The 22,275-nt window shown below is 38.0% G+C and overlaps 1 protein-coding gene across 1 annotated transcript; it reads left to right on the top strand.

Annotated features, from left to right (window-relative positions):
• The first annotated feature begins 696 nt into the window (after nucleotides 1–696).
• On the top strand, nucleotides 697–21,961 carry LOC131736872 (TBC1 domain family member 2A-like). Its single transcript, XM_059022356.1, has 12 exons — nucleotides 697–2,813; nucleotides 3,776–3,875; nucleotides 4,358–4,617; nucleotides 5,080–5,354; nucleotides 7,839–8,228; nucleotides 9,710–9,817; nucleotides 12,091–12,263; nucleotides 14,325–14,822; nucleotides 15,869–15,992; nucleotides 16,517–16,702; nucleotides 17,059–17,180; nucleotides 18,431–21,961. The coding sequence occupies exons 3-12, from the start codon at nucleotides 4,611–4,613 to the stop codon at nucleotides 18,663–18,665; spliced, it is 2,118 nt and encodes a 705-aa protein (XP_058878339.1). The 5' UTR covers nucleotides 697–2,813; nucleotides 3,776–3,875; nucleotides 4,358–4,610; the 3' UTR covers nucleotides 18,666–21,961.
• Nucleotides 21,962–22,275: the final 314 nt, after the last annotated feature.

Here is a 22,275-nt window from a genome sequence, read left to right as displayed (position 1 = left end):
AGGAAGAATGCTCTTAAATGTGTGTTGTGTGGTGTAAAACGAAAATGAGTGACAGTACTGGTTATGGAATAAATGTTAATGGGTGTTTATTTAAAACCCTATGCTTAAGTTATCAAGAGTCAGTTGCAATTTTTATATTGTAGGGTCGCGTAGGTAGAAACTTGGTTTTGCTACAAGGTCCGAGTAACGAGTTGTGTTTTATTGGGAAGTTTATATATACTTTCCTGGCGCCCGAACTTTATTAGGCCAATTTCGTTACAACTGTTCTAGCTTTGTTGTTCTCAGTCTTTAAAATGTATATTAACAATCTAACAGCTTGCAGCTAACATGCTTAACACTGTGCGTAATAATGATCTACGGATAAGCTTGATCAATTATGAAGGAGATTGTTGAATTAATTTGAAGCAGTAGCAATTTTATATATAATGTATGTTCCGTTCTAATATCCCATTATATAGTCACTTATAAGTTACGTTGCAGTACTCCACACCATTCTTCCCATGGCCTGAACTCAGAATAAACTGTCCAGCTAACAAGTTATAAATTGTTCATTGGCTATGAAAGAAGGGGTTCTTGTTAACTTTTCACTTGTAATCTTACATGAGCATCATCCAGCCTGTTGTGCAAGAAAAGGCTGATTGTTGTATGATAATGTGGGGGAGGAATGTATCCAAAGAAAAGACAAAAACATAGTGTGTGGTGTATTGAGGGTTTAGTAAGTTGAAGGTAAAATATTAAACTTCAAAGTATATTGAATTTGGTATTTGACTGCATTGTGACCACTTTAAAATCCACAGCCTTCCTTTATAGTTTGAGTTAAGCGAACAGAGCAAGGCTATCATTGTATTTTATTTTATTTTTTCTTATAAAGCTATAAAATAGCAGCTCTGTAAGTGTTTGCTGTAAAAAGGTTGTCAGTATAACAAAGGGAATCCTTTTCAGATGCTGCTTTGATAATACACAATAGCATCCCCCAAGCAGTTTTCCCTACATCTAAAATTTTTGCAATGATAAAAATGGATTACTGTGAAGGAATGGTTTGCAGTGTGCAGGTGTAGTGATGATGCAGTGCTCCAGAACAAACACACACAAGACAGTTCACAATTAACAGCTCTTTATTTTCAGCTGGGTTGCGTGCCAACAACACTTTAAATAATAAGCATGGGCTCTACACATCAATGTGTATTGCGCCATGCAAAAGGAGGGTTACAGTCCCGAAATAATAAAAACACTTTTTAAACACACAATACACAGACACAGACATGTCTCCTGACAGTGGGTGCTCTAGTGCAAGTGAATGGTGAAAGACAAACACAGAGGTAACAGTAGATCAGTGTAGTCCGAGGTTTGGTGCTGGCGTGCAGCGACAGCTCCCGGTTCGTGTTAGCCGTCTAGCCAAACAAACAATGACAGTTAGCTGACAAACAAACAAAACACAAAACACTCACAGTACTTTTAATTCTCCTGTGCATACGGTCCTTATAGTTTAACCATCAAAACTAAGGAACAGATCACTGGGGCCACTTCCCCTTAAAACCCTCCGTCATGCCCTCTTTCGGTGGCGCGGCCAATCACGTCTCCTCCAATCCGTGACTGACACATCACCTACCGCATTAAGGCGCTGACTTCAGGTATCGTGGCCCCACCCCCTTCCTGAATGTCCGGCTTCCGACTGACCCTGGAATGAACTGCAAAAACATCCATTCTGGGGCACTCTGTTCTGGTTATACAGCGCCCTCAGAGACTGAGAGGGAGATTGTTGACGAGGATTCATTCATTCTCTGTCACAATTACCAACCATTTTTATTAGTGGGGCTTGCGAAGCAAGAGTCCCCACTTTAAATCTTCAACGTACTTCTTCTTCTTCTTATTCTTTGGCACGCTACTCCTCTTACACCGTTTAAGATAGAAACACCGTTCAAACTTTAAAACGTGTAGACCGGTCTGGAATAGTGTGCTTGTATACAACTTTTTGATATCTTTTATACTTTTTAAACTATTAAGCTTTTTATCCTTTTTTTGTCTATCTTCATTCACTTTAATGGGACTTTTTTCAACATTCTAAAGCTCCCCATTGTTTAAAAACTCCCAGACTTCCAACATTCTATTTACTGTAAACGATGTAACTTTTGACACAAATCAGCTACTTTGACCACTTTCCCAACAAGTAAGACAAAAAGTTAGAGGGTATGACATCTTTCTCTACTTCTCTGCTATTCAAATTTGAAATCAAAACATAAATAACTTTTACCAATCAAGAGGTCCACCTGTTTTAGTAACCGCACCAACTAAATTTTTCTCTAACTTTTTATAAACTGCCATTTTGACCACTTTCCCAACAAGTTAGACAACTACTTAGAGCAAATGAAATCTTCCTCTACTTCTCAGCTATTCAAATATGAAATCAAAACAGGAATGGCGTCTACCAATCAAGAGGTACAGCTGTTTTAGTAACCGCATCAACTTCTTTCAGTAGGCTACATCCCACTGTTGAATTAACTGTCATAGAACTTTGAGAAATTTCAAATTCTAGCACATTCTAAGCATGAGACAATTAATAAACAATGTGACTTTTGACACAAATCAGCTACTTTGTCCACTTTCCCAATAAAGCAAGCCCCACAACTTGTAAAGTTACCATCTAGTTTGTTTTGTTTTTGTTTTACAGGCATTAAACAGCCAAGCCATGCTGTATTGGTTGCAGCAGCTGCAAATAAAACGGTGGCAGCACAATACCAGCCTGGTGAAAATACCTGCAGAGCCCTCCACTACCTCCACACAGCTCTGCCAGCTGCCTTCTGCACCTTGGGAAGGTAAGCTCACTGACAGCCCAGTTTTAATTCTAGCTCAAGTCGACCAAATTGTGTGTGGGGTGGGGTTCTTCAGTTTGTGATCTGATGGAGAAAAGGGTTCCAGGGTAGGTGTTGTGTGCATGCAAAACAAAAGAGCTGAACCGGAATAACCCAATTTAAATTATTTATTCTAAACGCTTACAAAGTGTTGCTATACTCTTGTAACCACCACATATTTTTTCATGTTTTGCGCTTTATTGTAATTATATCTAAGATATTTTCATGAGGTGTAATGTGAAGCAAGAAATGCAATGCTTTAATTAGGTGAGGTAACAAAAGTACCAGGACTTTGTTTATTGTGTCTGGTGTCAGATATCTTAATGAATTCAAACAATCAAAAATGATGATCATACAGGAGAATGTTGGTGCTGTGTGGTGGAAAGAACTCAAAATAACAAAAGGACTTGCACTATTTTAGATCTGGTGCTGTTTTTGACTAGGTACTGTATACAGGTTTAAAGCTGGCAAGATGTTTATGCACCTCCGTATGTATAATAAAATAGACCCAGTATTTACAGCTGACTCTTGTCTTCTGGTATAAGAATGACATATACTTTTAACCTGTACTTTCTTAAGACAGCAGCTTAAACAACACAGCCCGCAAACACCGTTTCTGACAGCTGTTGTGAGTGAGACTCTCTAATGTTGCCAGAAACTTTCCCAAGCAAAAGGTGCAGGGAAGGAAATTTTCATTTCACTAAAACATACATATATCTACAGCTTTTGGAAATACGGAGAATGGAACCAAATAATACATTTGTATATCTAATCATTTAATTATATTTACTCCATGAAGTCCAGCAAGTAAGTACAAATGTATTGCAGTACATTAGAATGGCATTTCCACATGATAAATGAATATGTATGAAATGTGTACTTTGTTTGAAGGGATGGGCAGTTGAGATGCTTGTGCTCTTTTTCAGGAAGGACAGAGGACTTCCTCCCAGCAGTAAAGACCCCCAAGGGCCTAGTCGGAGAAGCCGCAGCCTGTCTGCCAGACAAGCACCCCATCACAGAGATACAGTAAGACACTACCTGCATACCTTGTTTTTTATGTGCCTCTTAATGGGAAAACACACTGAATTAAATGGCTCTCTTACGTACAGTGTAAGTACCAAAATCACAGCAATGGCTAGGGCAATGTCAGTTGCTCATGATTTGCTAGCACCTAATATTTTGTAACCAAAATATATTCCTTGGCTTCTATTTAATAACAGCAAAGTTTTCACTAGTGGGAAGCAACATGTGCTTTTATCCTAAGGTCATTTTGTATTTGAAAATTTACAGAAGTTATTCAAACCTGTTATGTAAACTAGTCAGCCCTATCCAGGCAGCTGCCTGTAAGCAAGAGAAGCAACCAGTTGAGCTTTGGATTTTGTTATTTGTTGTGTACTACTTTAGTTTGTGTGTGTGTGTGTGTGTTTTGTTTCTATGCATTTAGTTTCGTTTTCTCTGTACTTTGCCTTCAGAAGTCAGTTTGTGTTTCCTCTGCCTTGCCCTTACAGGAACACAGTCCTCAATATCTGTGGAAACAAGCCAGCTCAGGAGCTGAGACGGAGTGTGTTCAACTTTGACAAGATTCAGCAGTCTGAAGACTGTCCCTGTGAGGATCCTGTGACACAGATACTGGGGGAAACGGGTGCATCCTTCAGTTGACAGGAAACTGCACTGCAAAGTCTGTGTCTCTGCTTAGTTCATGTCTGGATCAGTTCAATGCGGGGACCACCACAGTGGCTCTGAAACTATTACATTCTTCTCATGCAGGGTAAGAACTCTTTCTGCTGTTATAAATGTGCAGAGGTTTCCTGTTCCTAAAAGGTGAACCATGCAGGAGTAAAGCTTGTTAATAAGATAAAGAATGAGCGTCAATAAAGCCTTTTTTTAAGAAATTTCTAGAAAACTCACTAAATAGCTCACAATTTCACCTTTCATTGAAAACAACAGCTCTTTTTAACAACTATTTTCTTTTGCAGCAAATTGTAGTTTTGGCTAGGCACCCTAGAATTAACATTGGTACTATGAGTTCTATGATGATTTTTGTATGTATAACAAATTTGAATTCCAGAAATAATCATTATTTTCTTTTTTTGTTTAATGATTATGAAGGGTATATTGTCAGGTAGGTGGCTCCAGAATAAAATAAAGAACCAGCAAGTTTAAGAAAAAATATATATATATAAAATATTCATGCATTTCAAATGCTTTCTTTGCTTGCTCTCTTTCCTAGCACCTCCAGCAACGCCTGTACCTCTGACACCCCCAGCACCTACAGTCCTTTCAGCTCCTTCAGTTTCTTCAGTTACAAACGAGTCTGCGCAGGAAGCAAAGACTGGAGGAAAGAGTTCTCCATCAAGCAGCATGAACAAGAGGGAGAAGAAAATGACCAGTTCTCTTCAGCCTTCTGGGGAGAAGGTGTCAGGAAAGGAGGGGAGCCCCGTGGACAAACTATCCAGACTCCAGCACGAGGTGTTCACGCTCACTGAGGAGCTCAAGTCACAAAAGGTATATGTTTGGTTTGGGTGTCTGAAGTATATTTAAGCACATAACAACTGATAACTGAGTTATTAAATAATATGTCTTGTGAGGCACTTGTACAATGAATGATTGAACCTTATAAATGTTTCCCATAGTAAAATCATAAAGCATAGTGGTACAGCATAGGTCAGCATTGTAAAGACCAGCTAGGTATGGTAAAGCATATTAATAAACATGGAAAGCCAGGGTAAACTGTGGGAAAATAACAGTCTAATCACAGGGAAAGCATGGGAAAACTGTAAAAAATACTGTGCAAAAACACAGTGGTAAACCTTTATAAAGTTGTATGATAGTATTTAAATATGATGTTGTATCTATAATAAGCATGGTATGAACGAACATAAGACAGAAACAGTGGATTTAGTCAAGCAGTTACACAAAGTAATACAAACTCAAATCCAAGACCAGCAATAATTTTGCCTAAACTGATTAAAGTACTGATCTACTGTATTGACTGTGTGATGTCTTAACTCTTTTTCTATGCAAGTCAGAAACCTGCATGCTGACCACAAATTGGTTGCTTTACTGTGCATCTTCTTTCCTCTTTGGCTAAGGTGTCACTGGGTGTGAAGGCAAACGCATTTAGCAGAATAACTCATGCATTACCTAACAGGAGAGCTTTTTAAAAGTGTGAGAACTGTATTGCTGATAATCCAAATTGTTATAAACATGGTGGTATGATGTTCTATAGTAGCTGTGTATGTAAAATAGGGTTGAAGGGCACTTCTGAAACAGTGAAGAGAGTCTGTTGTTGCTTCATTGTCTGTAAGTGAAACTCTTGTGCTGTACTACTGTTCCTATGAATCCATAAAGGTTACAATGTAGAATTTTTTTTTATTATTTTGTCATCAACACATACAGTACAAATGTATTAAAATACAAAATCTCTGGGGCCCCCGAGAGGCTCAGCTGGTAAAGGCATGAGTGCATGGTGTGCAGGGTGAGTCAGGAAGTCAAGGGTAATTTTGTGCCCTGTGCAGGGACTGTTTCTGCAGGGCTAGATCTAAACAGTCACAATAGAGCTCCTGAATGCAATTCTGGGTTTTCGCTCATGACTCCTATCTTATGATGATAAAAAGACAGCTTACATTTTTGCCTGTGGTCACAAAACTTCCTTTTACATTTTTATGAGCTTCAATAAGCATATTTTATTGCTTCCCAAACATAAACTTTAATCTTGCATCGCCGCCTTCTTGTTTCCTGTTAGTAACCCATACGACTTTTAACGCAGTGATCAAATGCACCTGATCTGCAACATGCAAGAGTTTGTAGCTAATTGTATATTTGATCTAAAATTAGACCAACAGACACAATCTTTCTTTGTGCACAGAATTTATTGTGCATGTGCATTTTGACTTATTTTATCATTAGTTTTTGTGTCTTGATTAAAGACACGGTTATCCTGGACCTTATGAAACCACTTTACAAGACACCATTGCTCATTATTATTGTAATACTGGGACAGTATTTCCAGTGTTTGGTACTATTATTGCATTATCATTGTTTTCTTCTTTCAGAGTACAAAGAACAGAGCTGCAAAAACAAGGTCTTTTTTGAGCCTGTTAAAAACACAAGTTAAGCTGATCTCCTGAATGGTTTGAAAAATGACCACCAGCAGGCAGTGTGCAGAATTTTCAGTCATTTTGCTGGTCTTTTCTAAAAACACTTCACTGAATTCAGCTTTTATAATTGGTTAAAAAAAGGACATTGTTATTGAAATAGTAGGCTGTGTGGTCCAGTGGTTAAAGAAAAGGGCTTGTAATCAGGAGGTCCGTGGCTCAGATTCCAGTTCAGCCACTGAGTCACTGTGTGACCCTGAGCAAGTCACTTAACCTCCTTGTGGACGTTGTTGTAAGTGACTCTGCAGCTGATGTATAGTTCACACACGCTAGTCTCTGTAAGTCGCCTTGGATAAAGGTGTCTGCAAAATAAACAAAATAGTAATAATAATAATGTCTGATAATTGGTTTTAAGGCCACTGACGTATAATATAGGGCAGAGCTTCAGAGCCTTTTCTCATATGCACTACTAATAAATACTGCAACAGGCTGTTTTTTAGGGAAAATTGCATTGTACAGTAGACTATTTGAATTTACCTTTAGCCATAATTGTAATTAAATGCATTATGTTAACAGCTGTTCTTATATGATAAGTAAAACAGTATTTTTTTATTCAAAGGGATATTACAGATTTTTCAGGAAATGCAAGAATCAAAAACCTAAAACAAATACTATACCAGGCATTTTTAGTATGGTACAGTTTATTATCAGTACTCCAAACAAATCACTAATCTGAACAGGTCTGATCCCACCTGGTTCAGATTACAAAGAAAGTACAGGTGCATTATTCAGGGACCACCTACAGTATAATTTATTTACGGGACCTCCAACACAGCTCAAGAAGCTTCACCTTTAAGAGTAAATGACCATAGTGTTTTTGTTTTGAAATCAGGAGCTGGTGCGACTCCTTCACAAGGCCCTGGAGGCAGCACAGCAGGAGAAGAGGACCAGCAAACAGTTCCTGTCTGCAGCAGGGGAGCAGGAGCGGCTGGAACTGGTGCGGCACAAAGAGAGGTGTATCACGGACCTGGACGGCCGCCTGGAGGCCCTGCTCAAAGACAAGGAGGAGCTGGAGCAGCGGCTGGCCATGCAGGACTGCCAAGTGAATGAGCTGCAGCAGCACGTGCAGCTCATGATGGAGAAGAACAACGCCAAGCAGGAAGTCATCCTCAAGCTCTCCGAGCAGGTGGCCGCCTGCATGGCTGACCCCCAGCGTACCGTAGCCAATTCCATGGGCACAGAGACCTTCTGCAGGCTGCAGGAGAAGATTGAGAACCTCAAGGTTATTTTAAAAGTTACTTTTACATTACAGCCATGGGAAGTACGTCAACTCTTGTTTCAAGAAACACGGATAAAACCACACTCTTTTTTTTTTGGTTTTGTTTGACCACCATGTAATCCTGCATGATGTGAAAAAGCAGTAAAGTAACTGATCCATGTTTTCACTGCTGGGGTGTCACATACGGTATTCTGCACCTTCTCTGCATCCAATAAGCATTACAAACATGACATCTTAACTAGATTTTATTAGCATTGGAGCAGACACACAATTACTGTTTGCCACTCCAGTCTAAGAATGATTCATTTATAGTAGAACCGGTCCAGGGGTCCAGCGAATATATACTAATATTGTATCTCAGAGGAAGTCGTTTTAGTATATTGTAGTTTCTTTATTAACGTCGGGGCATTATAAATGAACAACGTCAGGTACATCAGTGTGCCTAAAACACCAAAGTACGACACAGCATGTATTCTATACAAAAAAATCTGTGAAAATGACTGCACAAGCACTGAAGTACAGTATTTCTCAGTTTACAAAACAGCATTCCAAACAGTTCTTAACGTGCTTTCTCAGTGTATGCCAAAGTAATCTGACAGGTTTTTTTACATTGTGTGTGTGTGTTAACCTGAGACATAAACAACAACAAGGATGCACGCTTTTTAACAGTACAGTAATTTTATGAATCCTTTACTTTTCTTTTATTTACTATGGTTAAACTGGGCAGTTATGTGAAGTGACTGCGTGTACAAATTCTGACCTGCTAAGAGCTGAATTTACTGTTTTAGACCCATAATAAAATGTGCATTGGTCAGTTTCCATCAGTACCATTCAGTTGGTAGCAGCATATGTAAGTCACACATGGCACAGGTCCATTGGGTAATGATGGTGTCATATCTTGCAGGATCAGATACGACAGGTTCGACTGTACTTTGTATCACGTTACTGTGATTTTGTACTCTATAGGTCAGGCTTGCACAGTGTTGATGTGATGTTACAATGAACAGCAAAAATTATTATAATAACATAAACATACTGTATATATATATAAAAAAAAGATCCCTGTGTAACCCCAGGCTACTAGGCATGAGGGGGTACACTGCTCTCTGATAAGTTAGGAGACCAGTTATCTGCTTATTAGCAAAACTTAAATATAAAGTCAAATAATAATTCCAGACACGTGATCAGTTGGCCAACTATTTTTTTCTTCTATTTCTTTGTTATTAGAACAAAACAAGTATATTGTTTTTGTACAGTGTATTAATTGACATTAGTTAGCCACACTTTTTTTTTTACGTATCCCAGCGATTTTCAAACAGTGTTTTATAGGGTACAAATGAGTACAATTATGAAAGCAAAGAAAAGCAGTGATCAGTCAGGACTAGGTCAAACCTGTGCTCTTAATAAGTAGAGCTCACAGTAGAAATGTTTTAAGTACAACCACAGATTGTGTTCTGATTTCATTAGTTTACTGTGTTTACTAGGACGATATTGAGGCGCACAAGATCCAAAACAAGTTCCTCAACTGTGAAATCTACCAGCTTACTAAGCTGTGGAGGAACAGTTCAGAAGAGAAGGGCCTCCTGATGAAGGTATGTGCTTTACAGCTTGCTGTGTGACAGATCTGTACCCATTTAACCATTGTGAAAAAACATATATGTTCAAAAAATATATTATCCTTACCTACAAGTCTTTAATGCAGTATCGTCACTGTGTCAGGCTAATATATAAGTGACTTTATTTAATACTAAACATCTTATTTTCAGCTTTTATAGCCTAGGCCCCAGATTAATAGTAATAGTAATGAGTTTCGTTTATTTCTTTTTTCTTATAGCTTTAACCACAAAACCACAATGAGATCTGTGATTTCGCCTAGAGACATCTCTGTCTGCACTAAGAAGCCAAAGTAAATTAAAGAACAACTAACATGCTGGTACATTATGATAAAGCAAACTGCTTAGTGACACATGGATTGCAAGTGGTTCTAATGTAGTGACGCAAGCTGGTGACCTACTGGGCACTATTCTTACACAGTCTAACGCAAAAAAACAAAACAAAATAAAAAAAAAACAACAACTTTAGATTCACTTTGTATCATTTTCACATCCTGGTAACTTTTTAAAAGTTTAAAGCATTCCTTTGGCCTCCTGTTTAACCACAGTATTTCTGCAGTTTTACCCATGCTTTTCCCATGGTTATACAATGCATTTATAATAATTTACCTGGGTTTTACCATGTTTATTAATATACTTTTATTATTATTTATTTCTTAGCAGACACCCTTATCTAGGGTGACTTACAATTGTTACAAGATATCACATTATTTTTACATACAATTACCCATTTATACAGTTGGGTTTTTACTGGAGCAATCGAGGTAAAGTACCTTGCTCAAGGGTACAGCAGCAGTGTCCCCCAGCTGGGATTGAACCCACGACCCTCGGGTCAAGAGTCCAGAGCCCTAACCACTCCTCCACATACCTTCTTACCTTGTTATTGTAGTCTAGTATCTGCATAAATAAAGACATAGGCAGTCAGTATTTTTGGTCAATTATTTGATTTTTTTGCAGAGATACTTCCTCTGTTATGTTTCTCTTTAGTAATTTGTGGTTTTTCTTTTTTCATTTTATACTGTACTTCCCTTATTTTTATAATTCTTTGTACTCCTGCTAGGTTTCACTCCTTGTTTCTTCTTCTTAGTTGACTGTCATAGTAGTTCTGACTGGCTGGCTGTTAGCCTGGTCAGCAACCTCGGGTGTGTTCATGCATTACTAATTAAAACCACAGAGAAGTTAGCAACTGAGCCAGCTCCAGTCTCCCAGAATGAACAGATCAGACTGACTGGGATGTTTCCCTTTCATCTCCAAATCTAGGTCTTCTCTAGATGCAGAAAGCAAATTGGAAAGATATGTAGTGAATTCTAAATACAAATTATTTAATTTTGCAAATTAATGTTTAATCTTGTTGACCCCAATGTGTTCTTTGGGGTGGGTCAAGTTGTAGCTGTTTCTGTATCAGTGCTTGATCTGTCCTAGTGCCTGCGTCATGGCTCCATATAGTGATATCCCCTGAGTGCACTGTGCAATGAAACAGCTACTGGCTGGTATGATTGCAGCAAATTAGATGTTTTATCTATCTGGTCTGATTGGCAATGGTTTTAAATTATTTTAGATATATTTAGGATCAGACCATTTTTGTGACATGAAAAACTATTGTACTACAGTAGAGTTGTTTCAGGATTTCTGGGAGCACTTGAATTAATAGGTATCACATTTGATACCAGGGTGACTCTGGTTTAAAGAAGAACCAAATAGCAAAAATTGTAAAAATAAATAAATAAATATAATTTCAGTTGCAGGCTATGCTAAAACTGCTAAAATTGCCAAAAACATAAACGCTTTGATTTCCGAATCGTAATCGGAAAAAAACATGTATTGTACACAACAGTTTAACTTTCAAAGAAATGACCCTTCACAGCCACAGTGTCCATAAGCACTCGGGTGACACACATATTGCACTGTAGAAAATAGCAGTCTTGTAATTAATATAAGCAGCACAAGGGAACAAGTGAACACTGCAGCGAAGAGGATTTTTAAATAAAATTAATTTAAGGAGCAGAAGCAAGATTATAATTGGAATGGCTCCATCAGAACTGTAAAATTAGTTATTTGGAAATGTACTAGGTTCATTTTTACATTTTAATAAACAAGTTCAACCCAGTTAAAAAGTAACAGGGTGTAGAAACCCTCTGCCTTTGGACTGCCCTGTCTTGGAAATGAGTGGGAGGTTGTGGGAGGGTTACTGCTTTCACCAGCTGCTGTGTTTTGTTTTAATCCTAACCCTAAACCTCTCTTTTGTGTTGCAGTGTGCCTACGTGGAGGCCAAAAACTGCCAGATTGAGAGCAAGTACCTGGTCGTGCTGCGCAGGCTGCAGGAGAGCAAAGGGCTGGACAGCAGTCAGCAGGAGATGGTGAAAAGGCTCATTGAGGACTCACTGCAGGGAGACAAGAAGGATGGCTTTAAACTCAACCCTGTCAGGTAAGACAGTACTGACATTTCCATACCGGGATTTCACAGCGAAAACTTTTTTCCCCCCGGTTACTTTCTTGTTTTTTTGTTACTAAGTATATTCAAATATTTAAAATGCAATTCTATTGCTAAACTGATGATGTGATTGCAAGCTACACCAGTTCCATTTTCATACAATACCCTCATATCCCAAACTGAAATACCAAAACAAGCAAAGGATCAAAATGTTAATGTTGGTTTGTTGCAATTGTGATCTAATAGGTGCGCAAATGAAAAGCCAAAAAAGAGCTGGAACTTACAGTAGTTTCTGGGCTTTGCTGTCTATGATTTTCTATGTCATGTGCCCTGCTCTTTTAATGTGATAATTTAATAATTGAGAAATATATATTTTGTTTGTCACTTCTTTAAAACAAAACAAGAACTCTTTTTGTTTTGTTGCATGGTCTGTTTAGAACAGAAGTGCAAATTATATGCATTTCCTATTTTTCATGATTATTTTCTCAGTTTGTTTTTGTCAATATTATAGAAATTCCTTTCGTAGAGTTTACTGTAGTCTTAACAACTGCACAGGAACTCAGATTGAATAGTATTGATTGTAAATTGAACAGAAAATGTTTGTTCTGCTGTTCGAGCGATTGATGCAAGCAGCTGAAATGAGCTTGCTGTTAACTGTATAGTAATCCACATCACAATACCACTGCACACCTTAGCAGGCAAAAAGAAAGGTCAAAGATTGGATTGACATTGAACTGCTCCCTAACCAACCACATAAAGAGCAATGTGCGTCAATAAACACTGCAATTCCAGGACCATATATAAGGGTTGATGTTAGGCAGTGAAGGTGTATATATGCCCAAAAAGAAGTTCAAGGCAGTATCACGGGTAAAGTGTCTTATTTTGCAGATTGTGCACAGAACTATTTTATAAATTATGTGTACAGATTATTATTATTTTTTTATACAGCAAATAGATTGATAAATGCACTGACATCTTCAAAATCAACGTCAAAGTTATTCAAGCACTTTACAATAGCTTGTGAAACGGTGTTGTCATTAACAGCCTGAGGGTAAAGTGTATCTGCAAGGACAGCTTTCAGTTCTATGTCAGATGCATGTTCACCATTTAGGCCCTGCAAAACAAATACAATGTGAAACATATATTGCTATTGGGCATCAGTCGACGTGTCGGTGACCATTGACAAGCAACCAGACTGTTTTACTAATTCCATAATCTCCTGCTTGTGATAGTCGGCAACTTTAGGTAAGTATTCACGTCTCAGCTGGGCTGATGAAGGAATCACTCCACCATTTGCTACACTCAGTATGAAGAAATTACATAACTTTTGGTTGTCCAGTTTTTCAAGAGGGATATTTGCGCAAACAAACATCCCTGTCAGGTCAAAATTTAATGTGTTTCGTGCTTCACGGTTTTCAGTGGACTTTTGGAACATGGAAGTTCACGTTTTTGGTTTCTTGGATTTCCGCCTTTCTCTTTCAGTGAATACTTGAATCTAAATGCCTGTCAAGAGATGATTTGCAGTAACATTGCAGGACATACAGAATAGCTTACCTCCATCGTATGAAATACAAATAATAATTATAAGAATATTGAAAAAAATCACGGTATTGGGCTAAGTTCGCAATTTCTGCGCAGTTCGTGAAATCTCGATTTACACAGGGCCTTATACATAACCCTAGGCAGGTTAGTTTCAGGCACATATACCATTTACACATAACCCTTTCCTGGTTCTTGTACTGGCTTCCAAACACATTTACCTCCTAACCGTCAAACTTCAGCCCACTCCCTTCTCTCCCTTTGTCTCTCTCCGCCAACTGTTCCAACTCAACTAACTAACTCCATGCTCTCCTGCAGCGATGGGGAGGAATACGCTGGCAGAGGGGACTGATTAGAAATATAACAGTACAACTTAACATAGAGGTTCATTACACATAACTAAATCACAAAAATCTGGAGCCATGCACCTACTGTACAATGTTGTATGATAATTTAGGGAATATGTGAATACTGCATGTTACCAGCATCCTTGTTTAACTTTGTGTTCCTTCCCAGTGAGTATGACGACTATGGATTCAAGACCATTCCTGATTATGAAGTAGAGGACGTGAAGCTCCTGGCCAAAATCCAGGCCCTGGAGATCCGTTCCAACAACCTGCGCAACAATGAGATGGTGGACAAGCCTTTGCGGACAAGGTGGGCTAACTACCTGGCCAGCCGTCCCTTGGACCAGCTGGCTCCCTCCCCAGAGCTGAAGGGCCTGATCCGGTGTGGGATCCCTGTGGAGTACCGGGAGCAGGTGTGGCGCTGGATCGTGAGGACACGGACGCAGGTCTCTAGGAAGTGGAATCCCAATCGCTACCAGGAGCTGAGGAAGCATTGCGAGGTGTCGGAGCACCTGGCCTCGCGGCAGATCAGGCTGGACCTGCACCGCACCCTCACCAGCAATAAGCACTTCTCCTCGCCCACCTCCGACGCAGTCCAAAAGCTGCAGCGCATTCTGCTAGCCTTCTCCTGGCAAAACCCCACCATCGGCTACTGCCAGGGCCTCAACCGATACTGTACCTTTTGTATTGAAAGTTCTTAATGCCATTCGCTCATTAAGTAGTAAAAGGTGTTGCCAAAAAAGACAAAACACTTTCTTGTACTTCTTGGACGTGGACTAGCATAACTTATCCTTTTCTAAAACGGAGAATAATGCCTATTACCGGTAAGCAGTGCCACAGGTAATGGCAGCATTACTGGTGTTTAACATTTTAGAGCACTTCGTTGGAGGTAGCTATGCCAGGACACTATACTAGAGCAATGTGTTGTTGTATTATAAATAGCAATAAGAATACACATGCAAACAGTGTTTATTTATTGATTTGAGAAATTATGACACCTAGTGGTTGTTAACTGTGTTGTGTATTCTTAGCTACTCATCCCTCCCCTGTACAATATATCTTTTTCTGGAATCACAAATATACTGGCCCAGATATGTTCTTTAATATTCTACACAACTGTAAAGACAACTGTGGTGGAAAGCACGAGTGGCCATATTCAGGCAGATTAAAAATAATTCCGGCGCCTCCTCAAGACTCACCTCTTCAGACAGCACCTGTAGAAACTCCTCTTTTCCATCTGGACACTTATCACTCTTCCTTAAATGCACTTTACTTGCTCTTATCTGCTCCCTATTTTACTGCATTTAACCCTGTACTTTAGAGTACTGTAATCTGTCGAGTGTCATTTAATCTGTAGTATTTTGTATTTAATTATATCCTGATGTAACTATCACTGACACTGTTATCTGTTCTGTTATTGAATCGTAATCGTATTAATACTTATACTGATTCTTGAAATGTATTTTTGTCAACGACTGTAAGTCACCCTGGATAAGGGTGTCTGCTAAGAAATAAAACAATAATAAATACAAATAAGTGTATAATTTACATAATTTCTTGCTAGTTTCATACATCAAATTCCTCTGAATTTATTTCAAAATAGGGCCTAAAATGTGTAAAAATGTGGCTTGGCACACCTATGTGTCCCCCTTTTCTTCTGAATATTAGCAGCACACTTCCAGTGGAGTCATGTGGTGTGTGTGTTTCCTCTTGCAGGTTGGCAGCTATTGCACTTTTAGTTCTGAAGGGTGAAGAGGATGCCTTCTGGTGTCTGGTGGCTGTTGTTGAAATCATAATGCCACAAGACTACTACAGCAAAACCCTCACTGCCTCTCAGGTACAGTATGTACAACAACTGATTTCAAATCAGCGAACCCTCTTCTTCCCTCCAGGGACACAAGGACGCAACAAGCCCTTGCCACCTCTCGATCTTAGGCAACTTTCTCTGCCTCATTTTCTTTTCCCTTGTGGTATCCATTGTAGAGCTACCTTCTGGATATGGGTTTGTTCCATCCTGAGTACGTGGCCTATACACCTCAGTCTTCTTCTTTTTGTATCTGTGATGATTTGGTCTTCTCGTGGAGGTCTTTATTTGAGATTTTGTTTGACCAGTTTTTGCCTATTTTCCAAAGGCACCTGTTATGGAAATTGGCTAATTTGTCCATGTCTCTCCGTTATTACTAAGAAAATGTTAAAATATTTGTGATACTGCTCGTCAGCCTATAGCTGAGTTTTAATGCTATCCCCTCTGCTTCACCAGTAAGTACTGTGGATGTGCTAATTCAGGCAGTCATAGTCCCTATTTGTTCTAACAGCTGAGCAACTCCTGCTGCTCTAAGCAGAGCTCTTTGTTCCTTGCAGGCTGATCAGAGGGTGTTCCGTGACTTTCTTGCTGAGAAGATGCCTCGCCTGATGGCCCACTTCAAGGAGCACAGCATCAATCATTCCCTCATCACCTTCAACTGGTTCCTGGTGGTCTTCGTGGAAAGTCTGGTCAGCGACATCCTGCTCAGAGCGTGGGATGCTTTCCTCTATGAGGGCACAAAGGTACAGCGCCGGCTGTGTTTAATACCCACCCCACCACCACCAACACCACCCACACCACCCACACTTACCCAACTGTGTTGAAACGTGCTTAATACATTTTTCAGCACAAATTGTTGAGAAAAATTGTCTTAACTTGCAAACATGTGTACAGTATGTCACACTTACATTGTAACAGCTTATCCAATTATTTTAAATTATAGTAATGACATTTTAGAGTTATAGAGAGTAAAAATGAAAAACATGGAAATAAGTAAAATATAATTAATTATAAAAGGGCTCAGTCCAGTGACGACTTGATGAGTGAAAGTATCCTTCTTTTTTTAACCTGAACAGTATTTCCTTCTTTCTGTTTCCAGGTGATATTTCGCTATGCACTGGCCCTCTTTAAGTACAATGAAGAGGACATTCTAAAAATTCACGACAATCTGGAAATCTACCAATACCTCCGTTTTTTCACCAAAACGATCTCTGATGGCAGGTGAGGCAGAATGAGGATGATGATAATGTACAGCAGACGCATCAGACCAGTTGCTGTCAATCACAGACTGTATAAACAGTTCACACTCATCTCACTCACTCCAGTGGCCATGCTTTTAACCACTAGTAAAGTTAGCGATTTCAGTAAACTGTCTTGTACCATTTTGATGATGGTAAATGTGAACAGTGATTTTGCAGTTTACTGAGCTTTACCATGCATCCACTATGAAACCGTAAGTCCTTCTTTACCATTCACTTCCTACAGGTAATGGAGCCCCCACATAATGTCCTCTTTGCAGCGTAGAAAACAGATGTACTGTATGTATAGCTGTTTAATGAACAGTTTGCAAGCAGATTATTAAAGTGTTGAACAATTTAACTGGTAGGTCAATTGGCTGGTTTCACAGGCCCTGATTAGCACTAATCCTGGACTACCTATTGTTATCTTAGGTAAGGTAGTCCAAAATTAGTGCTAATTGTAGTTTGTGAAACCAGCCGTTTAAGATCCTATTAAAAACAGAATTTTCTTGCCATTAGGTCTTAGTAGTAAAAATAAGTTATCCTAAGGATGAATAATTCCAAGGTTCTGTTGCCTTTTATTTACTGAAAACATTTCCTTTCTGTTATACTGTAGCACGGAACTGGATCAATCAGTCTGCTTTCTCTTGATTTTCAGTGAAATAACTGGGATTATATGATAATAATTTGGCAGAGCTTTCTCACAATGACTGTAAAGCAGCAAAAATATGTTTCCATTTAGTTCTCAAAGCCTTTTCATTGGAATTATTGATTCAATCACCATGTTTCTCCTATGCCCAGCCACTAAACCTGAAATACAAACACATTCATTTAGATGCAGCCATTCATGCTTCAGTATTAGACAAGAATCCAGGCAGTGCTGGCTGTGCAGAGACAGGGGGCCATTGACTGATTTGGACCACCTGAAGATTGATACACTGTAGAAGTTAATGGGTTCAATCTCTAAACAATTATGTTATAAAATTAGCAAGCAACAACTTTGTATGTCAGACTTACATTTTTTGTTCCTGTTAGAACTGTGCATTGTTTCTCAAGTGTGTGTTTGTCTTTTTGTCTTTTTATGACTTTACTTTTGGCAGGCCCATACGTTATTGTTTATTTATTTATTTGTGTATTTTTTGAAAGGGGGAAAAATGCAGAGTTCCCAGGTCCTTTAACTTTGCAGTTGTTTCATCAGTGGCATTTTGTTTTCTCTTTATCTTCTGTCTTTAGGAAACTAATGACCATAGTGTTTAATGATATGAACCCCTTCCCTATGAAGCTGCTGAAGAACAGACGGGAGTTTCACATGGAGAGGCTGACAGCCGAGCTGCTGGAGCTGGAGAGGATACAGGAGGAGTTTGTGAAAGAACAACAAGTGGAGTGCAAAGACAAGGACCTGGACACTGCTGTCAACGAAGATGAAGAAGTAATACAGACTGCAGTTAGCTTGCATCACACGTCCTGACGTTATTGAAAAATTACACATCACTGATACTATTTAAACTAATTTGTTTGCCTTATTATTCCCTGCTGTGGAATATAGTGGGGCTTACATATTGTGTATGTCACACATACATCTAACTGTTATCCTTTGTCTGTTGTTGACTATATAGGTATGTCAGACTTACATTTTTACATGTACAGTTCGGCTCTTATTTTGTAATGGCGCGCGTAATGTACCGACATACTTGTTTTAGAGTCAACAAATTAAGTTTACCAAACCTGTCAAAATGCAGAATATTAATGGAAATAGGTGTGTTGGTAATACACACACACTACATCTCAGCAGTGTGGAGTAGTGGTTAGGGCTCCGGACTCTTGACCGGAGGGTCATGGGTTCAATCCCCGGTGGGGACACTGCTGCTGTACCCTTGAGCAAGGTACTTTACCTAGATTGCTCCAGTAAAAATCCAACTGTATAAATGGGTAATTGTATGTAAAAATAATGTGATATCTTGTAAGTCGCCCTGGATAAGGGCGTCTGCTAAGAAAGAAATTATTATTATTATTATTATCTCTGAATGCTTGACTTCAAATCCAGTTTAAGTCACACATGAAAGGAGTATGGTGGTCCTAAGCCCTCGGCTTCCACATCACAAAACCAACACACAGTGCAGCACAATTGGCACAAAGGATAAACCTGTTTCTTATCTCATAAAACAGCCTTTTACTATAATTATCATCTGTCAGTCTCTGAATTTCTTCAATCAGCAGTTCCATTCCACTCAGATCAGTTCAGTAAATTAATTATTTTGTAGTTTCCCAAGAAAACAAAAACTCATTGGAGATCTTGAAAATTAATGTCTTGAAATGTGATTAATTTAGGCCAGGCTAATCTGAACAAGTACAGAGATTCCAGTTACTTTTCAGACCGGCAACCAGGTTCCAGATTTTCTAAACGAGACTATCTCTGAAATAAACTTATTTTTTATGCATTGGTTGTTTGTTTATATTCCTGTAAATTGCATAGTTCAGTTATTGCTAAGTTAAGTGGAAGACGTTGCTTTGTTTAATTATGTTAAATTGTATGGCAATCCTTCATGATTTGCATGAGTTCACTTAGGTTTAGAGGTACAGTTTTAATTCATGTACCTCTGATAAACCTAAACTAACTGACGAAAGCAAAAACACAAACGTTTTTTACTTGAGCTTGAAAAGGAAAAAATAGGATGAATACAGTGCTATATATACTGTGTGTGTGTATATGTGTGTATATATATATATATATATATATATATATATAATATTATTATTTATTTCTTAGCAGACGCCCTTATCCATATATATATAATTGATCGCTACATATAGATTTTTCAACGCTGGTAAAATGTTTAATTCAGTAATGATTTTAAAAATGTTTATTTTTTATTTTTTAAGGGATGCAAGACATGTAACAACTTTGTGTCTAAAGTTTTTAAATGCCAACTGTTAAATAAATAGATTTATGGATATTATTATTTATTTCTTAGCAGACGCCCTAATCCACGGCGACTTACAATTGTTACAAGATATCACATTATTTTTACATACAATTACCCATTTATACAGTTGGGTTTTTACTGGAGCAATCTAGGTAAAGTACCTTGCTCAAGGGTACAACAGCAGTGTCCCCGACCGGGGATTGAACCCATGACCCTCCGGTCAAGAGTCCAGAGCCCTAACCACTACTCCACATGGCTGCATTGTCTATTGCGCTGAATTTTAACCAATTTTAACAAATTGTTCCCATTATTCTTATTTTTTATTTTAGCTTTTCTCTTCAAATATTTTTTAGAAAACAAAAAAGCACAAACAAAATCTCAGCGTGTTTCATCTTATTCATGAGTAGACTTAATTTGATACAGAGGAACACCCCTTTTTTATACACGCAATTTTCCACAGGTGATTAATCACCTTTTAAGAGATGGCTCAGTTGACAAACAACTCTTGAGAAGGGAAACTTTTGTGATATTTTTTTAAATTCTGTTCCACCACATGGCCTTAATGAAGACTTTAAATATGGGTATTTTTTGTAGAATGTATGTTTGTATGTATACAGTATATACCTCTGTTCATTATTCAAGTTGCAGAGTAAAAAGAAAAAAGTAACTTAGTAAAAGAATATTTAGTGGTATGAAAAGTTTTGTGTTGACGTACAGATTGAGTGTTTAAAATAATATAAAAAGTATGGTCTTCTGCCTTCTGTTGTCATTTCTGTACCTAATTACTTATTAATTTCAGTTGTTTTTGATTGTTCTGATTGTCAATTGAAGGTTTGTGACGTAAAGGTGATTAATCGCCTGTGGAGAATTGAGTATAAAAAAAGGGGGGTGTTCCTCTGTATCAAATTAAGTTTACTCATGATTAAGACTCTGTCGAAACACGTTGAGATTTTGTTTGTGCTTTTTTGTTTACTAAAAAATGTGAAGAGAAAAGCTAAAATAAAAAATAAGAATAATGGAAAAATGTGTTAAAATTAATTATTTTTGTGAAGAATGGGTTGTCTTTTTCACTCGAATCACTTTATAAAGGCCTGTTGGCAACCAATACAAGCTGCCTTTATTTTCTCAGGTGTTGCCAGGTTGATTACCTGGTCAAAGACTAAACACATACATGTAAAACATTTAGAACATGTTTGTATTCTGTATTTGTATATTATGATATTTGATTGGATTTTTTATGTACGTATTATTGCACAATAGGGAGAATTAACGAGAACATTTCTAATATTTAGGCGTTCATTTTTGTATTGCTGTTTTATAATGTGATGGCAATCTGAACTATAGTCAAAGTCTCTCAAAGTGAATTATTATTTTAGGAAAGTATTACGGCACAAGCACTTATATATTACCAGTGTCACTCTCCTCACAAGGTTAAACTGTGAAACCCAGAACATACTTTAACTGGCTGAGATGAGCCCTTTTCAAGGCATTTTCTCTGCTGTATAATATAACAGAACTTGTTTTTTGATGAAATGGTGTGCATTTTTTGCATCCTTTGTGTAAGGTATTTGAACTGAAAAACATCAAATACTGGTATTATCATTGTGTTGTTTTAGATTTGTTAAACAAAATCTTATTCTACTGAAAATATTTCTCTTTTGTTTCTATAAAGGTTTATATAAATACAGTAATAACATTTGCTGACACTGCAGTGGAGAAACACTTCATTTATTAATTTGTCCCACAGCAAATTCAGAAAAGATTGTTCTACAACAGTGTTAATACCTCCCTTTAGTTTACTGATAATAAATGTTAATAAAAAACATTAACTAATATTAAACTGCTGAAACGTCTGTATTTCTTTTCCCCAATATATTTCTGTTTTACTCAATGACATTCCAGTTAATTATTCAACATCCAAGCTTTTATGTTGTGTATCCTGATGCAGTCAACATTTTAAAATCATAATTTTTTCATCTATGTTTGGAAAAGGAGACCATATAGAAAAAAGCTAGTCGAGGATCAAATGATGATATATGAACCTCTAATACAATCACTAATAATATATATTGTAACAAAAGGCTGTCACTGGGACTTTGTGCATGCGTCTGTGCTTGAAGTGCTTTGCAGAGCAAAGTTGCATGGTCTGCGACC

This window comes from Acipenser ruthenus, chromosome 4, assembly GCF_902713425.1.
Source record: "Acipenser ruthenus chromosome 4, fAciRut3.2 maternal haplotype, whole genome shotgun sequence".
In the NCBI taxonomy this organism is placed as follows: Eukaryota; Metazoa; Chordata; class Actinopteri; order Acipenseriformes; family Acipenseridae; genus Acipenser; species Acipenser ruthenus.
Note: the sequence above shows the minus strand (reverse complement) of the source record. Positions and strands in the feature narration are given on the sequence as shown.

Excerpts from the sequence above, each read along its gene's own strand:
- LOC131736872 (XM_059022356.1), top strand. Across the intron at positions 14,823-15,868 it reads GGCTACTGCCAGGGCCTCAA|CAGGTTGGCAGCTATTGCAC; the intron begins CCGATACTGTAC and ends TGTTTCCTCTTG. Across the intron at positions 16,703-17,058 it reads TCCTCTATGAGGGCACAAAG|GTGATATTTCGCTATGCACT; the intron begins GTACAGCGCCGG and ends TTCTGTTTCCAG.